Below are 17,428 nucleotides of genomic sequence, written 5' to 3' on the forward strand. Positions count from 1 at the left end.
GTGCATCATGGCATCAATCTGCCCTCTGCAGGAAAACGTGACCCACAAATGACCATTTAATCTCCTTCTCAATCCAATTTGGCTTAGCCACGTGGCATCTGCCTTCTCCCACACTGCCACAAACACACATGTACAGCCAGTCCCTGCTCAGTGGTGAGCGCTGGGATCAGCACACGCTGCGGCAGTGCTTGTGCGCTGGCTGCTGCCTGGGAATCACAGAGCCTCTGAAGAGAGGTCATGGAGTGTCTTAATGGGAACCCAGGTCCCTGACCTCCATGGCCCTCTGACCATCTCATGAGAACCCTGAAGGCTGTGCAGTCCAGAAGCAGAGCAGTGCACTGGAGACACCAACACCGATGTGCACGTTTCAGGAGGGAAGAAAAACAGCTCAAGGCAATGTAGACACAGTGATTTAAAAAGAAACAGATTAAAGACAGTCACGTGAGTGCAGCTGTGTCCCAGCAGTTATGCCATATACGTTTATAGGTAGATAGATATCTGGCAAAACTCCCTCTCTCTCCCTTGAAAGGATATAAATCACAGGAAGGGCTGTTATTCATGCTGCAACTCACCCATGACAAGTGAAGCTGTGTCAGAGGGTACCAAACAGTACTGACCAGGTGGACAGGGTGGTCTGAGAAAGGGGACTTGAGGTGAGTATTTGTTCCAAACATGTACAGGGCATGACAAATGGGGGGAATCTGATGGTTTTCTCTATCTGCATGGATTTGTACAGCCTCTTTTTGACTCATCAGTATCTCTGGGACACAGATAGCTAATGGCCTTAGGAGCATTTACGTAGGGGTAAAGACCTTGGCCTGTACTGATGGTTGTATGGAAATGCAAAACAGTTGTCAGTCAATGTGAGTTCTGAACTCAGAGTTGTTTCATTTCCAGCTGAGCAAATTTTCTCTTATTTTACAGGCTACAGAGAGAACATACTCTCTTGTGCCTAAGCACCGCTCCTTGTCTCTGCAATACAACAGAACAAATAGCCTAATCAGGCCAAAATGCAGAGCATGCTGAAAAACTGGGAACATTGAGGATGTAGTTAGAGAAGGTGAAAATCTCCCCTGTAGCCTGTAGGGCTGGTATTGCTGCTCTAGTCACAGTGCTTAGGGGCAAAAGATTATCCGGTAAGAAAAGACAGTTACATTGCCCTGTTGGAGAGACACCACCTGGAGAGGGATGAAGTTATAAATCCTATGGAAGGAAACACACAAATGGGGCAATGCAGAACCAGGATGCAAAGAAGCAAGGGATTGATGAATGCCATTAGGCTTTTTTGGTGGCAGTGAGATCGCAGGAATGAATGTATGAATGAATGAATGAGTGAATGAAGCTCCATCAGGTGCAACAGAACCTTGTGCTGATCAGAGAAGAAGAGCACATGTTTTCCAGCTTTCATCTGTCCCAAGATCATCCCCCTCCATCTTCTGTTTCATCACAGAAACCCAATCTCAGAGGCCTTCTCACATCCACTACAGGGAAAAATAACTGGATCTAACACAAACAGAAAGCAGAGCCATAGTAGAAAACCTCCTGCCACCTTAAGAGATCACAACATTTACCCCCTAAGTTTCTGATCCTCCTAAACACAGGCAGAGCAGTTACACACAACATTTGTATGCCTTGCATTTGCAAATAATCTCTGATGTGGGGCTTCCTTGGGTGCTCTGTGGAAATCCATAAGCCTGAAGCAGTTTCTGCATCCCCTTTGGCTTACTATAGTAGTAAGAACTTCTGAAGAGTCCCTGCAGCTTAGTTTGCTCTCCTACTGACAGATGCACTTTGGATGCTTCTGATGAAAGCTCCTCCTCTTATTAAGTTGCACAGAATTATTCCTGATATTTTCCCTGCCATTCATGATCACTTAACTACAATCCTTCCCCTGATCACCTGGCTCTCCACTCCAGCTAAGTTTTCTGCAGTGATGGAGTGACACATAGAGTTCTGCAGGCTTGAGGAAGAGCTGCTGCCATCAGCCATCTACCAAAGGTGTTTCTTCAGGTTTTAAAGCAGTCCTAGGTAGGGCTGCATCAACATCCTCCCTTTTAGTGCTGCCTGAAGGGCCAGTCCCACCATTTGGCTGTGTTTGACCACCCTGTTGTGAAGTTCCCTTGAAAGAGGCCAACTGAAATAACAGATCCTGCACTGGGGTCAGTAGAGAAGCCTCTGGAACTTTTACTATATAGTCCCCTACGTTTCCTAAATGTACAGTTTTCTGAAATATTCCAGTATTGACTTCAAACTTGCTAGTTCCGCTTCTGCTGGCAGATGGATCTTTTTCTTGCCTTCTTGTAAAGAGGATTAAAAGCAAAGACAACAGAAGCACCAGAAGTTCTCAGAGCAATGGATCTAAACAGTGTGTATGTTCCCTCTGGATTGTACCTGGTAGTAAGGTGGCTTTTTTGATGTCTAGTAGGGGTGGGCCTCTTATGACAGTTCCCCTCCATGGCATCACAAACCCAGTATGGGGAGTATGCCCCACCTGGCCACACATTTTCAGGCAATTCATAAGAGCTTAAGAGTTCTACAGCCTTTATTTATCAAAGGTGGCTGTGTTTGGCAGAGAAGTTTAAATGTCACTGAGTGTATCTTGTGAACTTATAAATAGAACTGACATGGATAAGTACTGATGCTTAGGGAAGCAAGTAAGAAAGAGAGAATATTTTTCATATGTATTAAAACATATCTTGGGACAGGTTTTGAACACCTTTCAAGGCAAATAAGCCTCTGAAGCCAGAATGAGCCTCTGAAAACAGAAAGTAAAAATAGCCTGTAGAAGGGAGAATTACTGTAAGATTCCAGAAAGCAGCAATTTTAACAGAATGTTTTTGTTTGTTATAAAGAGACTAATGGCTGTTTTGATAGTAATAAGACAATGTGTAATAAATTTCTGCTATATTGCATATTTTTAGAGATTCCTGATCTTTCAAAATCTGCTTCTGTAAAGTTGAAAACCTTAGTTACAGATCTCTTTTTGCTCATCCTTTCGTTCAATTTTAACAAAAATGATTCTTGCTCAATCAAGGTTTTCTACAACCAATATTTCTGTAAGACTCACATTTGAAACAGAATCACCTCCTTGAGGTTTAGCGATTATTGGATCAAGAAGCTTCCTGGCTATGACAAAGAGAAATAACTGAGCTTTTGCTATTATTAGTAATGTTTGTTCTCATTCTTCAGGCTACAGATGGGCAGGTATTTTCCCTTGGTATTTATCTAACTACCATTACACAAATCTCATCCCTTGTCCAAATCCACACTGAGGAGTTAGAGCAGATATTTAATCCTTTCTTTTGCACAGCTCCTCCTAAAATCACTGTAAAAGCTAAGGGAAGCTCTTGTTGCTATCTTCAGCCACCTTCTTGGTACAGTAAGAAAACCAGACTCTTCTCAAAGGTATGTGGTTACAAGAGGAAACAGATACAATTTGAAACACAATGAATTATGATTATAAATCAAAAACAACCCCCCCACGTTTTTACTGCAAGGGAGGTAAAATATTAAATCTGGTGTCAAGAGACATGAGTAGAATAACTGTCCTTGGAGTTATCTGCTCTGGATATCTAGAGATCTGATTTGGTCAGATCTGCTTGAGTAGAAGTAGAACAAGATGATCTCCTGAGGTTCCCTAAAATCCTAAAATATTCTGAGGTTGTGTGATTTTGTTTGACCTGAGTTGTAACTCACAGTTGTCACTATCACCTGACATTTGCACTGAATGCCTGAGCACACCTTCAGAGAGATGAAGCTCATGTCTGGTATCACCAAGAAAAAGATGAGAGAGGAAATCTCATGAATAGCTGCAGGATGGGAAGGCCAAGAATTCTCCCGCAGGTTTCACATGTTTTTGGTAAAGGCAAGAAATAGATCATAAGGAGTGGAAAAGAATAACAATGGCAGCTGGGCCAGGTCATGACAGTTTAGCAAGCTTGACTTTATGTTGGAGTCCTCACTTCAGGCTATGGGGGCTCTAAAAATATTTTTCTTAGAAATTATGTAGCCATCCTGTCTATGAAGAAAATTTTCCAGATGTGGGTTAAATGTAGGTGACAGCACTTCTGCTCTCATATGTCAGAGGAGGCTATGAACTGTCTTTTTCCTAACTAGCTGAATCTCATGAGTGTTTTTCCAGGCTGAAAGTTTCTTTCTTTTAATCTGATGCGGAATAAAATTGTCTTCAAACAAGGAACTTCTTCCATGAGGGAAATCTTCTCTGCCAGCTAGCCCAAGGGTTTTTGAAGCTGGTTTCTAAGGATGCGCACCGTACACAGTTCTTTCTGTGACAGAAAAGACAAAAGTTGATATGCAAAGACAGTTTCAGTTCTCTGTTTCCCCAGATTTTCTCCTTGGGCACTGCAACAATTTCCCATTGTTGGAGATCTGAAAACCAAGAAGAGATATTTCTTCTCTAGTTCTTGCACAGCTATTAAGCTTCAAGCAGGAATTTCATTGAGGGAACTTCACTGCTATTACAGAGAGGTTCAGACTAGACTAACCCAGTAACTCCCTCTGGCCTTAAATCTTGTAAGAATGCCTGCCTTTTCAATGTTAAGGAAATGTTGGGGGTTTATGTCCTAAAATGTGAACTCTGTAGGGCAGGAAAAGCCTTTGCTTCACTTCTTGGTGCAATGCTTGACATATTGACATCCTGTAAAGGTTACCATCATATTAAAAAAAAGAGTAGTCAGGAGGCCAGAAGCACCCATAACTCTACTTCTGCCTCTCATAGTCTCTCTTTAATTACTTAACTGTGATTTCTCACTGATACAGTATTTTATTATTACCTACTTTTCTTGAATGCTCATCTGATCCATCTTAATGTTCTTTTAATATCACTTGGAATGGGATAATAATATTCTTGTACTTCTCTGGCACCTTAAGCCCTGACAGGTCCTAGTGTGCTTAACAAGGAGAAAAAGAAAAGGGAAGTGCTTAATTCATCAGACAGTGCAAGGTTGTGCAAGACATCAGACAGAGAAGAAGACCCAATAAAACTAAAAGCACTGGGGTGTTTGGAGGGGCAGGTTTAGCCCATGGCCCTGTACTAGCAGGAAGTGCAAACCATCCACTGAGCTTTAGTTCAGCACCTGCAGGAAATTGCCAGGGTACGTGCTGATGTGATGTGGGTGAAGTGCCAGCAGGATTTCTGCACGCTGATGCTGTGTGTTATATCTTCAACAGATCCTTCCACTTGGCTTTTTTTAGTTCTCCCAAACACTGAGAACTGGAGTAAAAAACTACACAGGATCTATCTGGGTAAGGACAGGCAACACTAAAGGGTGTGGAGATGCCCAGGGAAATTCTTGGAAAACCATTTCTTTCATCAAGATACCAGTCTTGAAAAAGAAGTGAGCTTCTTAGTTTTGACCACGCTGAAGCAGGACAATGGCTGTGCTGGGAAATTGGATAGGAAGGGATCACAGAAATAAAGCAAGAAATGAGGATCTGAGCAAGTGTCTCTGCAACCCTGGAAAAAGCAAATGAACACGATTACACAGCTGGGATATGAGAGAAAATAAGCTCAAGCTGGGCATAGGGTTAATGCCCCAAGTGACACTGCTAGCACAAGAAGGTGCTAGGAGGAAATGTGAACCACCCAATCCATAAAGTGATTGAAGAAGCAGGAGAGAAGTGGGTGGTGTGGGCAACATTTCAACCAGGACTGGCTAGAGGCCCTAATCTGTCAGGAAAATCATATTCAGCCTCGCTGAGAGTGGCTTTAATTGGGGCAGAGAGTGGCTTCAATTGGGGCAGAGAGCAGATGCCTGAACTGAAGTAATGAGGATCCATTCACTCTTCTTCCACGTGTTTATAAGTGGGCACTGACAGGAGCAGCCCCAGCCATAAGTCTTATCTATGGCTGTCATGGGATCCTTAAAGAAAAGCACAACTGCTCCTCCTGACTTTTCCTTCCAGCTCTCCTCAGAAGGAAAGGCAGAAGAACTCAAGACATTAATGATCTGAAGATTCAACTGAGCTAATGCTTACTGCATCTGCAGGCCCTCCTGTAAGGGGCTGCTGCTGGGGAAAAATGGATGCAAGTCAGTGAGGCCAAATGCAGCTCCTCTGCCGGTGCAGTAATGCCAACTGCACAGAGCCAGTGTGGAGGACTGGCCAAGAAGCAGCTCTGAAGGGCAAGGAGATCATGAGTAACAATTAATAATCATCTGCTGTCCCCTAAATAAATGAATAAATAAAGAGGGCAAACATTAGCTTGAAATGGATGATTTCTGCTACCTGTTAAACAGGATTCAAAACCTTTCTGCCTGCTCCACACTGACAAGGATTTAGCTGGATAATTGTTTCCAGTGTATTTATAGCAAAATATGGACCATTTGGTAAGGGTAACAGGAAGGATGATGAGTAGTCTAGAAAACACATCATAAAAGCAAAGGCAGAATTGGGATTGTTTGGCCTAGAGAAGGAGTGTTATGGCTTCAGTTGTCACTTAAACTTGTAAAATCCTGAAGGATGAATTTTCACTACATTTACATGCAACTACTGGAAAATACCTTCAGTTGCTTACTTCTTGGGGAAAAAAAAGAGCAAGAAGAAATGAGCAGCAGCAGGAAAGATGGGTGGGTTCTCCAACTGTGCCCATCCTTAAGAACTGGTTAGATTATCCTCTGTCAGGATTTTGGACAGCAAATCTCTTGAGGCCTGGGCACTGCCCCATGCTTGGGGCATGATCAGTGCACACATTAATAAATAGAATCTAAACCTACACAGTACCAGAGGTTATAATGGCAGTCCCAAGGAATGACTTGACAGAGGCTGCAAATGGTGAGGGCAAACAGCTCCAAATACTTAGTGCACTGCAAACCTTAGAGATGCCTCTAGCACTGATCTCTTGGCTAATGGCACATACTGTTTGCATGGGAAAGGTGACCTCATACCCTTACCTTAAACATGAACACACTCTCAGTCCAGCAGTCCTTGGTAACTTTCTGCTAAGAGCAACATGGCAAAGAAATCACACAGACTGTAGCTGTCCTTGACCTCCAAACTGGTTGAATATCAAGTTTATTTTCTCTCTCTTGTTCTGCAAATTGTTTTGCATATGCCTGTGACTCCATGGATGTCTGACAGCCCAGTTCTCCAACCAAAATGGACGTTCCCTGCAACGTTACTCTACAGAGAAGACAAAACTTTCTCAGGGATCCCCATACTCTATGGGGTTTACAGAGTTTTCCCAAGTACAGCCTGGTTCCTATGATAAACACAAGGTACTAGATGTAGGAAATAATAATATGTAAACCCCCCTTTTTTTTTTTATATCATTCTCCCATTCTGTACCATCCCATCCTTCACTCCCCACCCAGGGAAGCAAGTTAAGTTTGTGTGACTGTTGGGGGTGATGTCACCAGTGTTCAAGCTGTACAGAGAGGAGGCTTGGGTTTGATGGTACACTGGCCATGGGAGAACCTGTGCAGATAGAGCCAGATAGGATGGGTGGGACCAAGCTCTGATGTGTCAATTTGCTTTGGCCAAGAAGAAAAGAAGGAAGAGGAGGTGAGAGAAAACCACTCAAGAGTGTAAAGAACAAGAAATAACATGACAGAAGATATGTGAGATTTTCAGTATAGGGGCCTTGTCACTGGAACCAGTCTGCCCACCATGATTTCGCCTTATCTCATCACTTTGCAGAGGGCCATAGGCACAGTCCATTTATTATTTACATAGGTTTCCAGGTCCTGCTCTTTCTTTCTTTCTTCACCAGAAGAAGGTCATCACTCATCACTCCACTGCCAACAGTGTAATCTGTTCTACTGTAACCAGTGATAAATCAGAAAATGATAAAAGGTAGGTTGTGAAAAGATGGGGGAAGGTAAACAAGTCTTCAGCATCAAGCAATTCATTTTAGGTAAGCAATTCTTATTAACAAAGGAAAAGGAGAAATAGAAAAAGTTAACAAGCTATTCTGTAAGTCTGGTTTCCCATGGAAACCATATAATGATGGGGTTATTTTTTTTTTGTCTAATGGGATATACGTTCCTATTACAGCTGCTGCTCCATCTGAAGCTCTGTCCTCCATGGACTCTACAGTGTCTAGCACAGACAATGCTATAATCTCTCCCTCAGCAGGACATTTCTAGCTTCCCTCTTCTTCATCCAGCTAGTTTTCATGAAAGCATAAAGGAATTTAATGCCTTTCAGATCTCCACTCTCTGCCAGATGTGGCTGACATTAGTCAGTAGGTTTAGAGAAGGGTTGATGAGCATAACCTGTAACAGCTAACACCATCACACAGCTTTACTCCTTTGGCGACCAGATAATAAAAGGATGATGGGATGGTCACAGATATGGACTACTAACAATTACAGTGCATCTTATTGTCTTACTGAAGGGCTAGGAGGAATGGAGATGTGCAGCAGGCACATAGGACACAGTATCACAGATTTCTGGCACAACAATTTCTGACTTCTGGACTGGGCCAGCCCTAAATGGAAAAACACCAATGTGAGCAAAAGGCTGCCACAGAGGAGGCCCTTGCTGGGAATGAATTTTTGGTTGAAAGACAACCTGAATTCAATTCAGTTTTGTACAAACAGAGCCGTTCCAGAAGCAAGTGTTGCCTTTGTGGAAATAACAGTGACTCTACAGATGCAAACAATGGAGCTACATGCTTTTGCATTGCTTGTTCTGTCACTAACTGACATCAGCCACCGTTAATCATGGCCTGAAATGTATATTTAAGAAACAGTGACACAAACACAGACAAGTTCCTTCATGAAGCCTTTTATACAGGGAAAAGTGAAAGAAAAGAAAAACTGCTGCACAGGCTAGCTAGTGGCACTGAAATAAATGGGTCAGGCATCAGAGTTTCAGCAGGCACAAAAGGTGAAAACCTTGTCTTCCGGAGCAATTAAAAGTCAATGGGATTAGTGGTTTTCACTATTATTTATAGAAACCCCGCTGTGTGCACAACATTATTGAAATACAGGGGTCAGGTCCCTGCTACTGGATGCCTACACTTTCGCTGTTGAAGTTAATGGGAGCTTTGCCAATCAACTCTGTGGCAACAGCAACTAAATCTAAAATAGATGACATCCTGGGCTCCATTCAGTTGATGGCTCAAGCAAAGCTTTGCCAAAGCCAATACTATTCTGCCTGCACAGTACAGATTTTATCCTGGGACAGGTGTAACAGGAGAGGTAGGTATACAGGTGTTAAGCTTCAAAGATGGGAAAGCAGAGAGATGGACTGAATATCATAGGAAGCATCCTCTCTTCCCTTCTATCATAAATTACAATATATAGATTGAATCTAAACTGCTGCATTCCAGCATCTCTTATTCTTCAGTTTTAGCTGGACTGGCTCTTTTCTAATGAATGATTCTCCTTCTAACACCAAGTAAATGAATCCTGTAGGAACACAACTATGAAAAGGACATGATGGGAAGCCTGCACTGTCATGTGATTCAACATGTTTGAGAACAGTGTCCTGATGGTGTAACCAGTTTGGACAGACTCTGTGAAGTAAGTACCAGCATCTATATTTGCAAGTTTTCTGGGCTTTGGACATGCTTGTGATACTGGTTGCACAGTTGTTTCTTCTTCCACTCATTCATTATCATACTTGTACCCTGAATTCTGACTCAGACTGCCTCTTTTCCTCTTTGTCTCACTCTACTACTTAATTTTCCTCAATCTTGCAACGTTGCAAATCAGAAATCAGGCATCCCAGACACCTCTTCCACTCCTCTGTGCTGCTGAGACCAGTCTGTATGTACAGCAGCAATATTTCCCAACCTTAGCTCATGCCTCCTCTGCAGATCTTACCATGCAAGGAGCAGATGATGCTTTTTCCTCATGTTTGTTGTACCAGGAAAGGGTTGAGATTCTCAGTAGCTATTTCAAGTAACACATGCATATGACCAGCCCTTCAATGGTACTGACCCTTCCCTGATCCTACACAGGGCCCCCAAGAATGTGTGTTAGTCCAGGATGAGTAATTTGGGGTCACTTTAATTCTAGGGAATTCCTGAACATGGTGGGCACCTACACACTGAAGACATTACTTTACATGAGAATGAAATCCAGACATGCACCTGCAGGGGTGGATCTCACTGGTCAGGCACAGGAGGCTGGTGAGCTGTGGGGAAAGACACCAGATCCAGGGCCCTGCTCCTACTCAGTCTTTCCCTGATCTCCAGATTGGCTTCAGATGTGAAGCATGAATTTTACATGCATCATGCAAGAAATGTTATCATTAGTTGTGATGACTCTAGATATTCATAATAATCACACGGCTTTATAGTCCTTCATTAAACTTTAGCTCTTTCTTTGTCCTTCAGCAAAGAGCTCCACAGCCCAGTTACATATCACCTAGAAATGCATGTCTTAATATCCATTATTGTTGTCTTCCAATTTTCTTGAAGATCTTCATGTTCTCATATTAAGGAGCTGGTGTCCCAAAAGTCTAGCAGGAAATTTTGTGAGAAGAATAGTCTTCATCCAAGCATTTCTACTGAATACTGAGTTAAGTCCAAGCTATCAACCTGCAGGTAAGAGCCCACTGTCTGTTCTCTCTGATCTTCCATAGCCAACCAAATCTACCACTACTGACTTTTCAAATCTCCACCTTTCCAGCAAAAAAGAGAAAGAGAAACACAGATTGAAAATGATAGGTAAGAAAAGATATGCGCAGACTCTAACTGACACTGTAACAAGTGAACCTTGAAACATATGGCTTTCCAAATTATCTCAGTTTCATTTAAGAATGTTTCGCTATTTATTTTTGGCACAGCTAGCACCACTTCTGAGATCCTAAACTCCACAGTACTGCTAACTCCTTGTGACGTGGGCAAACAGTTTATCCCCTGATGCGAGGGGACTTTTCACCCATGTCTTTTTCTGCTAATCCCCATGACTTGCTTTCAGCTTGGAACCATACCAAATACTGTAAAACATTTGTGAGAGAGGAGCTCATCTTAGTTTCTTTCTCTTGCAGAAGGTTGTCAAAGATCCAGGAAAGCAGACAAAATTCTGCAAACACTAAGCATTAACCAAAAAAGAAGAAAATACTCCAGCATTTTTCCTCCTCACTTTCTCCCCAGAGCTTTGCCGCTCAATCCAGGATCTCAGAACTTGCTGACACAATGGTGGCAGGACGTTCAGTCATTGAAACCTTTGAAAATGCCGAGCAAGTCCCTGAAAGGAAATGCCATTCCCAAGAGCTGAGTTCAGTCCCCCAGCTTCCATGATGTTGAGCTCTCATTTTCAATGAAAGCAGCTGCCTTTTTCAACTGTCAGACCTCAGCAAAGTTTTCTCTTCATGCCCTCAAAACACAAGCTAGATGCTGTGATCCCTGGTCATCAGATCCACTCTTTTCTTGCTCACATCCCTGGTTTCTCTTGACTAACACACAAGGATCAGAACAGTTTCACAATAATGAGCTTTCCTCCTTCCTATGGTCCTCAGTACATTTTTAAATTAAAGAATCAGCTTACCCATAAGAGCCACAAACCAACATAAGCAGCCTAAGATATAAGCAGTTCAGCAGCCTGAAGTATCATGCATGTTGGGAAATCAAAAATTTAAAGCAAAAATCCCTACCAATTTTATTTTGCATTAGATATTAAATAAAACCTACTTGCGAAGCCAGATTACTAAACCTTTTTGGCTGTTGTTTTAGTTGGGATTTTTTTATATCAAAACAGGATTAAAACATCTTATGGAGACTCACTGTCATTTTATCTGAGTAAATAAGCTTAGAGCGCCGAACAGTCAATTTATAATGAAGACTTTTGTTCTTGTTACTGTGATGCAGCCCTGCAGATTTACCCACAGCTGCAGCAAATTCAGATGGTTTTGACAGGTAAATAAAATACTGTTTAGATCTGTCATTGTTATTAATCTGCAGAGTAAAGAACTAGCAATTATATTTTGTTTCCAAGCAGATAAATTTTCATTATGATCTTGGCAGGGGTGGTATAGAATAATGTGCATCTATGACTTCTACAGTTGTGAGGGTCCAAAACATGAAGAGTCTTTGGTCAGCTGTTGAGTTGTAAAACAAATAGGAAATAAAGGCTAAACCAGTAATAAACACCATAACAAAAAGGAACAAGGAATGTGGGATTTAGCCCTGTTGGAGTTTTATTGAGATAAGCTCCAAAAAACCAAACTGCAGGTCTTGACATCAGCTGCACCAATTCAGTGCTCAGTTTTTCTGAACTGTATGCCCCAGAAGCTGTGTCAGGATCTGACTGTGCTTTAAAATCCCACAGTTTGGGCCTCCATAATGACTTGTGCTTCCCAGCTGCTGCAGGGGCAAAAGGTTTCAAATACTCCTCAGGCAATGCAGGTGAACAAAAAATTATTTGTGGAATAAGGTACTGCTCAAGGATGAGTAGCAGAATCCAGCTGCAAATATCTTATTGCATTGGTCAGAAACCGTGAGAATCAAAAAAGATAAATCCCGGTGAAAGTCTTATGAGATGCCAGTCACGTCTGCTCAGCTCCTCACTCAGGTAGGCTGGCAGATGGTCAGCAAATAGTCTCACTTTTACAATGCAACCTACACTGGTTTTCAGTGTGGAAATTAGCATCCAATTATTTTCAAGCATTAATGTTCTCCAAGGAAGCAAGCTACCTCTATTTTCATTCTGCTTGGGTTCTATTTGCTCTGACACATAAGCCAATCTCGCAGGTGCTACGTCTTGTGTACACAGGCAGAATGGCAAGCCAGGGAAGAGTACTAGAAATGTGGAATAATGCAAATTGCCAGGAAGTGAATTGCATGGCTTCCAACTTTTAGAAGAGACGAGGACAAGACAAGCAAGAGAAGAAGGTGTACAGTATCTCCAAAAAGAATTATTTCCTCCACTCCCATCTGAAAGTCTATGGTGAAAACTGTGTTTCACAGCTATCTGCCAGCTGCATAAACCATTAGAGAAGGCTACAGACCATGGAGCACTGAGCTGTGACCTATGGAACCCTTGGTATGACACATCCAGTAGGGTTGTGGATATTGGGATAGGTTGATGGCAGGTCCCAAGGCAGGGTGTTTCCAAGGAAGCATGGAAGCCCATTCCCTACTTTCCTGCACCCATCGCCACCATCCTCAAACCAACATAACAGAAGGCAAAATCACTGCATTACAGATGTAGGCAACTTTGGGAAAGGCAGGATGTGTGCCAGAGCATGGCTGCTTTCAAATGAGAACTGGTTTTCTCCTCAGCAGAGCACACAGGTCCATGAAGGAGAAAGAACACCTGGGGTAAAACTCATTTTGCGTAAGATTTCACCTTACATGCCACAATCTGTGTCCAAAATGGAAATAGTCAAGTTGAACTTTGCAACCCTTTCTCATACAAGGATCCCCTATTATGACAGGTAATGGAATTACCCTGGGTAATAATGGTTATCTGCACATACGGGCTCGATCCCAGAAGCAGAGGTCTGCAGCCTTCCTTGCACCTGCAAGCTGTGTCATGTTAGGTACAAATGCTGCTGGCTACATGACTGTAAGGAAGTTGCCAGCCTGAAAATACATGAGATGCATTTAATTGTCATTAAATATGGAGAATAATGCTCCGGGGTGGCATCTTATATTCTAACATGGTTGTATTTGTTTCATTCTCCTGTGTGGTGGAGGGAAACTTCACTGGTTTAACCTCAGTCTGTACCATGAAATATCTCAAGGCTGCAGCTTCAGCAGGTACAATTGTAGCCATCCGTGTTCCTCCTGCAGATAGTGCTGCTGGGAGCATGGGAGCAGTGGAGCACCCGCACAGTTCCTACTAGCCATCCCCTGGGAAACACTGAAGTGGGGTTGCCTCCTGCCACGTGTTTGGTACAGACTGTAGTTGTATTTTTAAAAGCAAAGGGCACATTAAACTCCTCCTTTGCATCACTTTTGGAATCACCGCAACTGGGTATCCACAAAGCACCAGCCTCCCTCGCTGAGATGTGCTCCGCTCCATGAAGGTGTCAGCGTGTCCCTCCTCCCATGCCAGAGCCGTACGGCTCTGAGGCTGGACATGAGCGCCCGGGACAAGGCTGCCGGGAAGCAGAAAAGGATGGAGCACGCCTCCACCCCACTCCTCCCTGGGAAACACTACCGATGAGCAAAATCTGGAGCCCCGGGCCTGGGCAGAAGGCAGAGCCCCTCTGGATTTGGGGTCCTGTTCCGGGCAGCAGGGACACCCCCTCAAGCAGCAGGCCCCGGGTCCCTCAGACTGGAGCATCGCTGCCACCGGGCCCGTCGCGGCCCCCACCCCAGCGCCCACCGCCCTCGGCCGCTCACCTGCTCGGGCCCCTGGAAGCAGATCCTGCAGAGCGGGGTGCGGATGCCGCTGTCGACGCTGCTGCCCAGCGAGTAGCGGTCCTCGGCCTTGCCCTTGCCGAAGTCATCCGAGGAGGTGCTGCTGGGCAGGGAGGCGGGCGGCTCCCCGGCGGGGCTGCCCCACTCCTCGGCGGCCGGGCTGCCCCCGCCGCCGCCGCCGCCCGCCGCCCGCCAGCCGGGCCCGCGCCCCCCGGGCGGTGCGGCCCCCGCCGCCGCCCCTGCCCCGCGGGGGTGGGGGGGCGGCGGCGGGGGGGAGGGCGGCGGCGGCGCGGGGGGTCTCCGCAGCAGGAAGACCTTCAGGTCATTGAAGAGCATGCGGCAGCGGCACTTGAGGAGGCCTTGGTTTCGCAACATCTGTCTCGGACGGAGGAGCCCGCAGCAGCAGTAGCAGAAAATGCCCGCGCCGGGTGGTATTAACATGTGCCTTTCCTTGGCAGGCGGGCACGGGGGAAAGAAAAGGGCAGGAGCCGGGCGGCCCGCGGCCGGGGGGGCTCCGCGGCGGCCGCAGTGCCGGGGGGGCTGCGCTGGCCGCCGGGGAACGCACAAAAGCAGAGCCGGAGGGCGAGGGGGAGAAGTCCCCGGCAACCCGCTGCAACCCGGCGGGGACGGGAATTGAAAAAAAAAAATCCACACCAGAAAAAAACCCGACCCTGTGCTGCCGAGGGATCCTTTCCCCCCCTCCACAAGTTTGCTTAGAAATCAGCGGGAGGAGGAAATAAATCTCCCACGCCCGAGGGTCCAGGGGCGCAGGCGGCGGTCTCGGGAGAAAGCCCCCGATGAGCTCTCGCAACTCCTAAGCCTGTAAAAAAGAAGGGTCCACGTCTCCGATGGCTGTGGGGAGGAGGGAGAATATGGTTCTCTCGACAGTATTTGGCATCTCAAGTAATTTTCCTTTTTCTTCTATTTTATAATGATTTTTTTTTTTCAATTAAAAAATAAAAACCCTATCACATGAATCCCGGTGTGCATCCAGACAAAATAGCAGCTGGTCTGGCTATCAAAATGCAAAATTGGTAGCTGTTGTTATTATCAAAATTGCCTCTTTGACAAAAAAGACCTTCACATTGTTTGTGGGAAAACACCCTACGTTTTAAACACTGTACTCCCAGGTGGCTTCAGATTTTACCGTAGCCTTTAAAAGATTTCATTGTAAATATTAAAAGTCCGGAAAGAAATAATTAGCATTCAATGAGCTTAATCCCAGATGTACTGAGACAAATATATTTTTATATATATAATATATATATTATATATATTTTATATATATTTATATATTCTGACCTTCTCTATTCCAGCAGCTGTCTGGACCACACAGAAAAAAAAAATCGGAGCGAAATTGATGAGGGAAGGCGGCTGTATTATTCCCTAAGCTGTTACCATCCTGGACCAAAAACCCACGTCGAAATCGGATCTATTCTTCGCATGTAATTGACCGGGGAAACGTGGATCTTACATGGTCACGTTTCCTTTCCTCCTTTCACAAAACAGGAACGTCATCAAACGCATTGGCAGCTTGTACAGACCATTGTGGATGGCGAGGCGGTCAGGGCTCTATCAGCAATTGCAGGGACCTCCTTTTGATGCATTGGACGAGGCTCCTTCTTTCTCTCCACCACCATCCCCACCTTCATTTTCCTCCCCTTCTGTCCTCCTCCTGCTCTGACTGTTGCTCTCTCTCACAGGCATTGACATTCAACCATCGCAAGTCTGTCGCACTCTCGCTGGCAGGGAAAAAAAATCGGAGCAGATAATTCTTTTCTTCCTCCTAAAAGGCTCGGATGGAGCACAATGCGCCAGACACATGGGGCAGCATGGCTTATTTTTCGTGAGGTTCCTACCGCTTTGGCAACATCGAGCTGGTGTGTGCGTGTGTGCCTTCCTCCCTCAGCAGCAGCCTCCTCTCAGCTCTCCCATCCGGCTTGCCGTGATGATGTTGCTGTTGCTATCTCCCTTGGATGCAATGGGGAAGGCAGATTGTTTGCAGTGCGAGCGGGGATTTGCAGGAAGGGAGGGGTGGGACGTGGCCGCGCTCTTCTCCTTCCCCCGGCTTGGAAAAAAAAAAAAGAAAAAAAAAAAAAAAAAAGAGAGAGAAAGAAGAAGCAAAAAGGCGGGGTGAGAAGGGGAGAATCAAAGCGAGGAATAGAGCTCTTCCCAACCTTTGATGCCCCGGGCTGCCGGCTGCCTGCGAGAGCCCACGCCGGGGAGGAAGGGAGGAGGGGCGGGGAAGGGGCTGGGCGGGCGCTGCGGCTTCAGCACCACGGGGCGCGGACAGCTCCGCCGGGCGGGGCGGGGCGGGGCGGCTCCGCCGGCGCTGCGCCCCCGGCCCGCCCCGCCGTGCCCCGGTCCGCCGCCCCGAGCCCCGCACCGGTCCCGCCGAGCCCGGCCCTGCGGGACGAGGCCCCGCCGCCGAGGGGCACCCGGAAGGTGGCGAAGCCTCTGCGCCCCGGCGTGTTCCAGGCGGGCTTCCGCCTCTCACCGCCGCTGCGGGGACCTGTGACACACGGAACTTCCAGGGGCAGGAGGCAGAGGTCGCGAGTGCGGCGATGTCTCGGGCAGTAGTGCGGGTTTTACAGGTTCTCAACAGGAAGCCGAAATCCCACCAACAAAGTTTTCCCTAGCAGATTAATTTGTTGCAGAGAATTTCACGGTCTAATAGCTATGATATTATTATTACATTTTACTCCAACAGCGTTTTTCGCTGATAGATTTGTTTTGTTTCAGTAGCGTGTATTTCAGTAGAAATATGGGCTCCTTGTAGCCCAGTGGAGGGTAAATATGACTGAACAGTATTGCTTAATTAGAGTTTTGCTGCAAGTAATGAAGAGATGCTAAGGCCAATAGTTTTTACTCTCTCAGCCTGTTTGAAAATTTTAAGTAGCAGCTGCTGGAGGCCATTAGCTTTACTCTACAATCATCAGCAGAGGTAGCTTTCTGCACCCAGTCCTCCTATGTGTGTCCATGCAAACCCATGCAGCTTCTGAATGCAAGGGGAAACTTGGAAATACACACTGGGACTTGGTATTTGCCATTCCAGTTGGAACAGCTGACAAAGGTGCTGAGTTTGATGTGGACCAAAAGTATTATTGATACAGATTACTGATACAGTCTATGCAAAATGTCAGTGCA

General features: G+C 45.4%; 1 protein-coding gene across 1 annotated transcript in view; it reads right to left on the reverse strand.

Moving 5' to 3' along the window:
• MARCHF4 (membrane associated ring-CH-type finger 4) overlaps window positions 1–14,722 on the reverse strand; it is a 92,807-nt gene extending 78,085 nt beyond the window's left edge. Inside the window, exon 1 of the mRNA XM_088059041.1 lies at window positions 14,264–14,722. Coding sequence (XP_087915167.1) covers window positions 14,264–14,722 — 459 coding nt within the window. The remainder of the gene's footprint in view (window positions 1–14,263) is intronic.
• Between the last annotated feature and the right edge of the window lie 2,706 nt (window positions 14,723–17,428).

Source organism: Pseudopodoces humilis, chromosome 8 (assembly GCF_049639895.1).
Source record: "Pseudopodoces humilis isolate 2021_Gansu_Grassland_sample_001 chromosome 8, ASM4963989v1, whole genome shotgun sequence".
Classification (NCBI taxonomy): Eukaryota; Metazoa; Chordata; class Aves; order Passeriformes; family Paridae; genus Pseudopodoces; species Pseudopodoces humilis.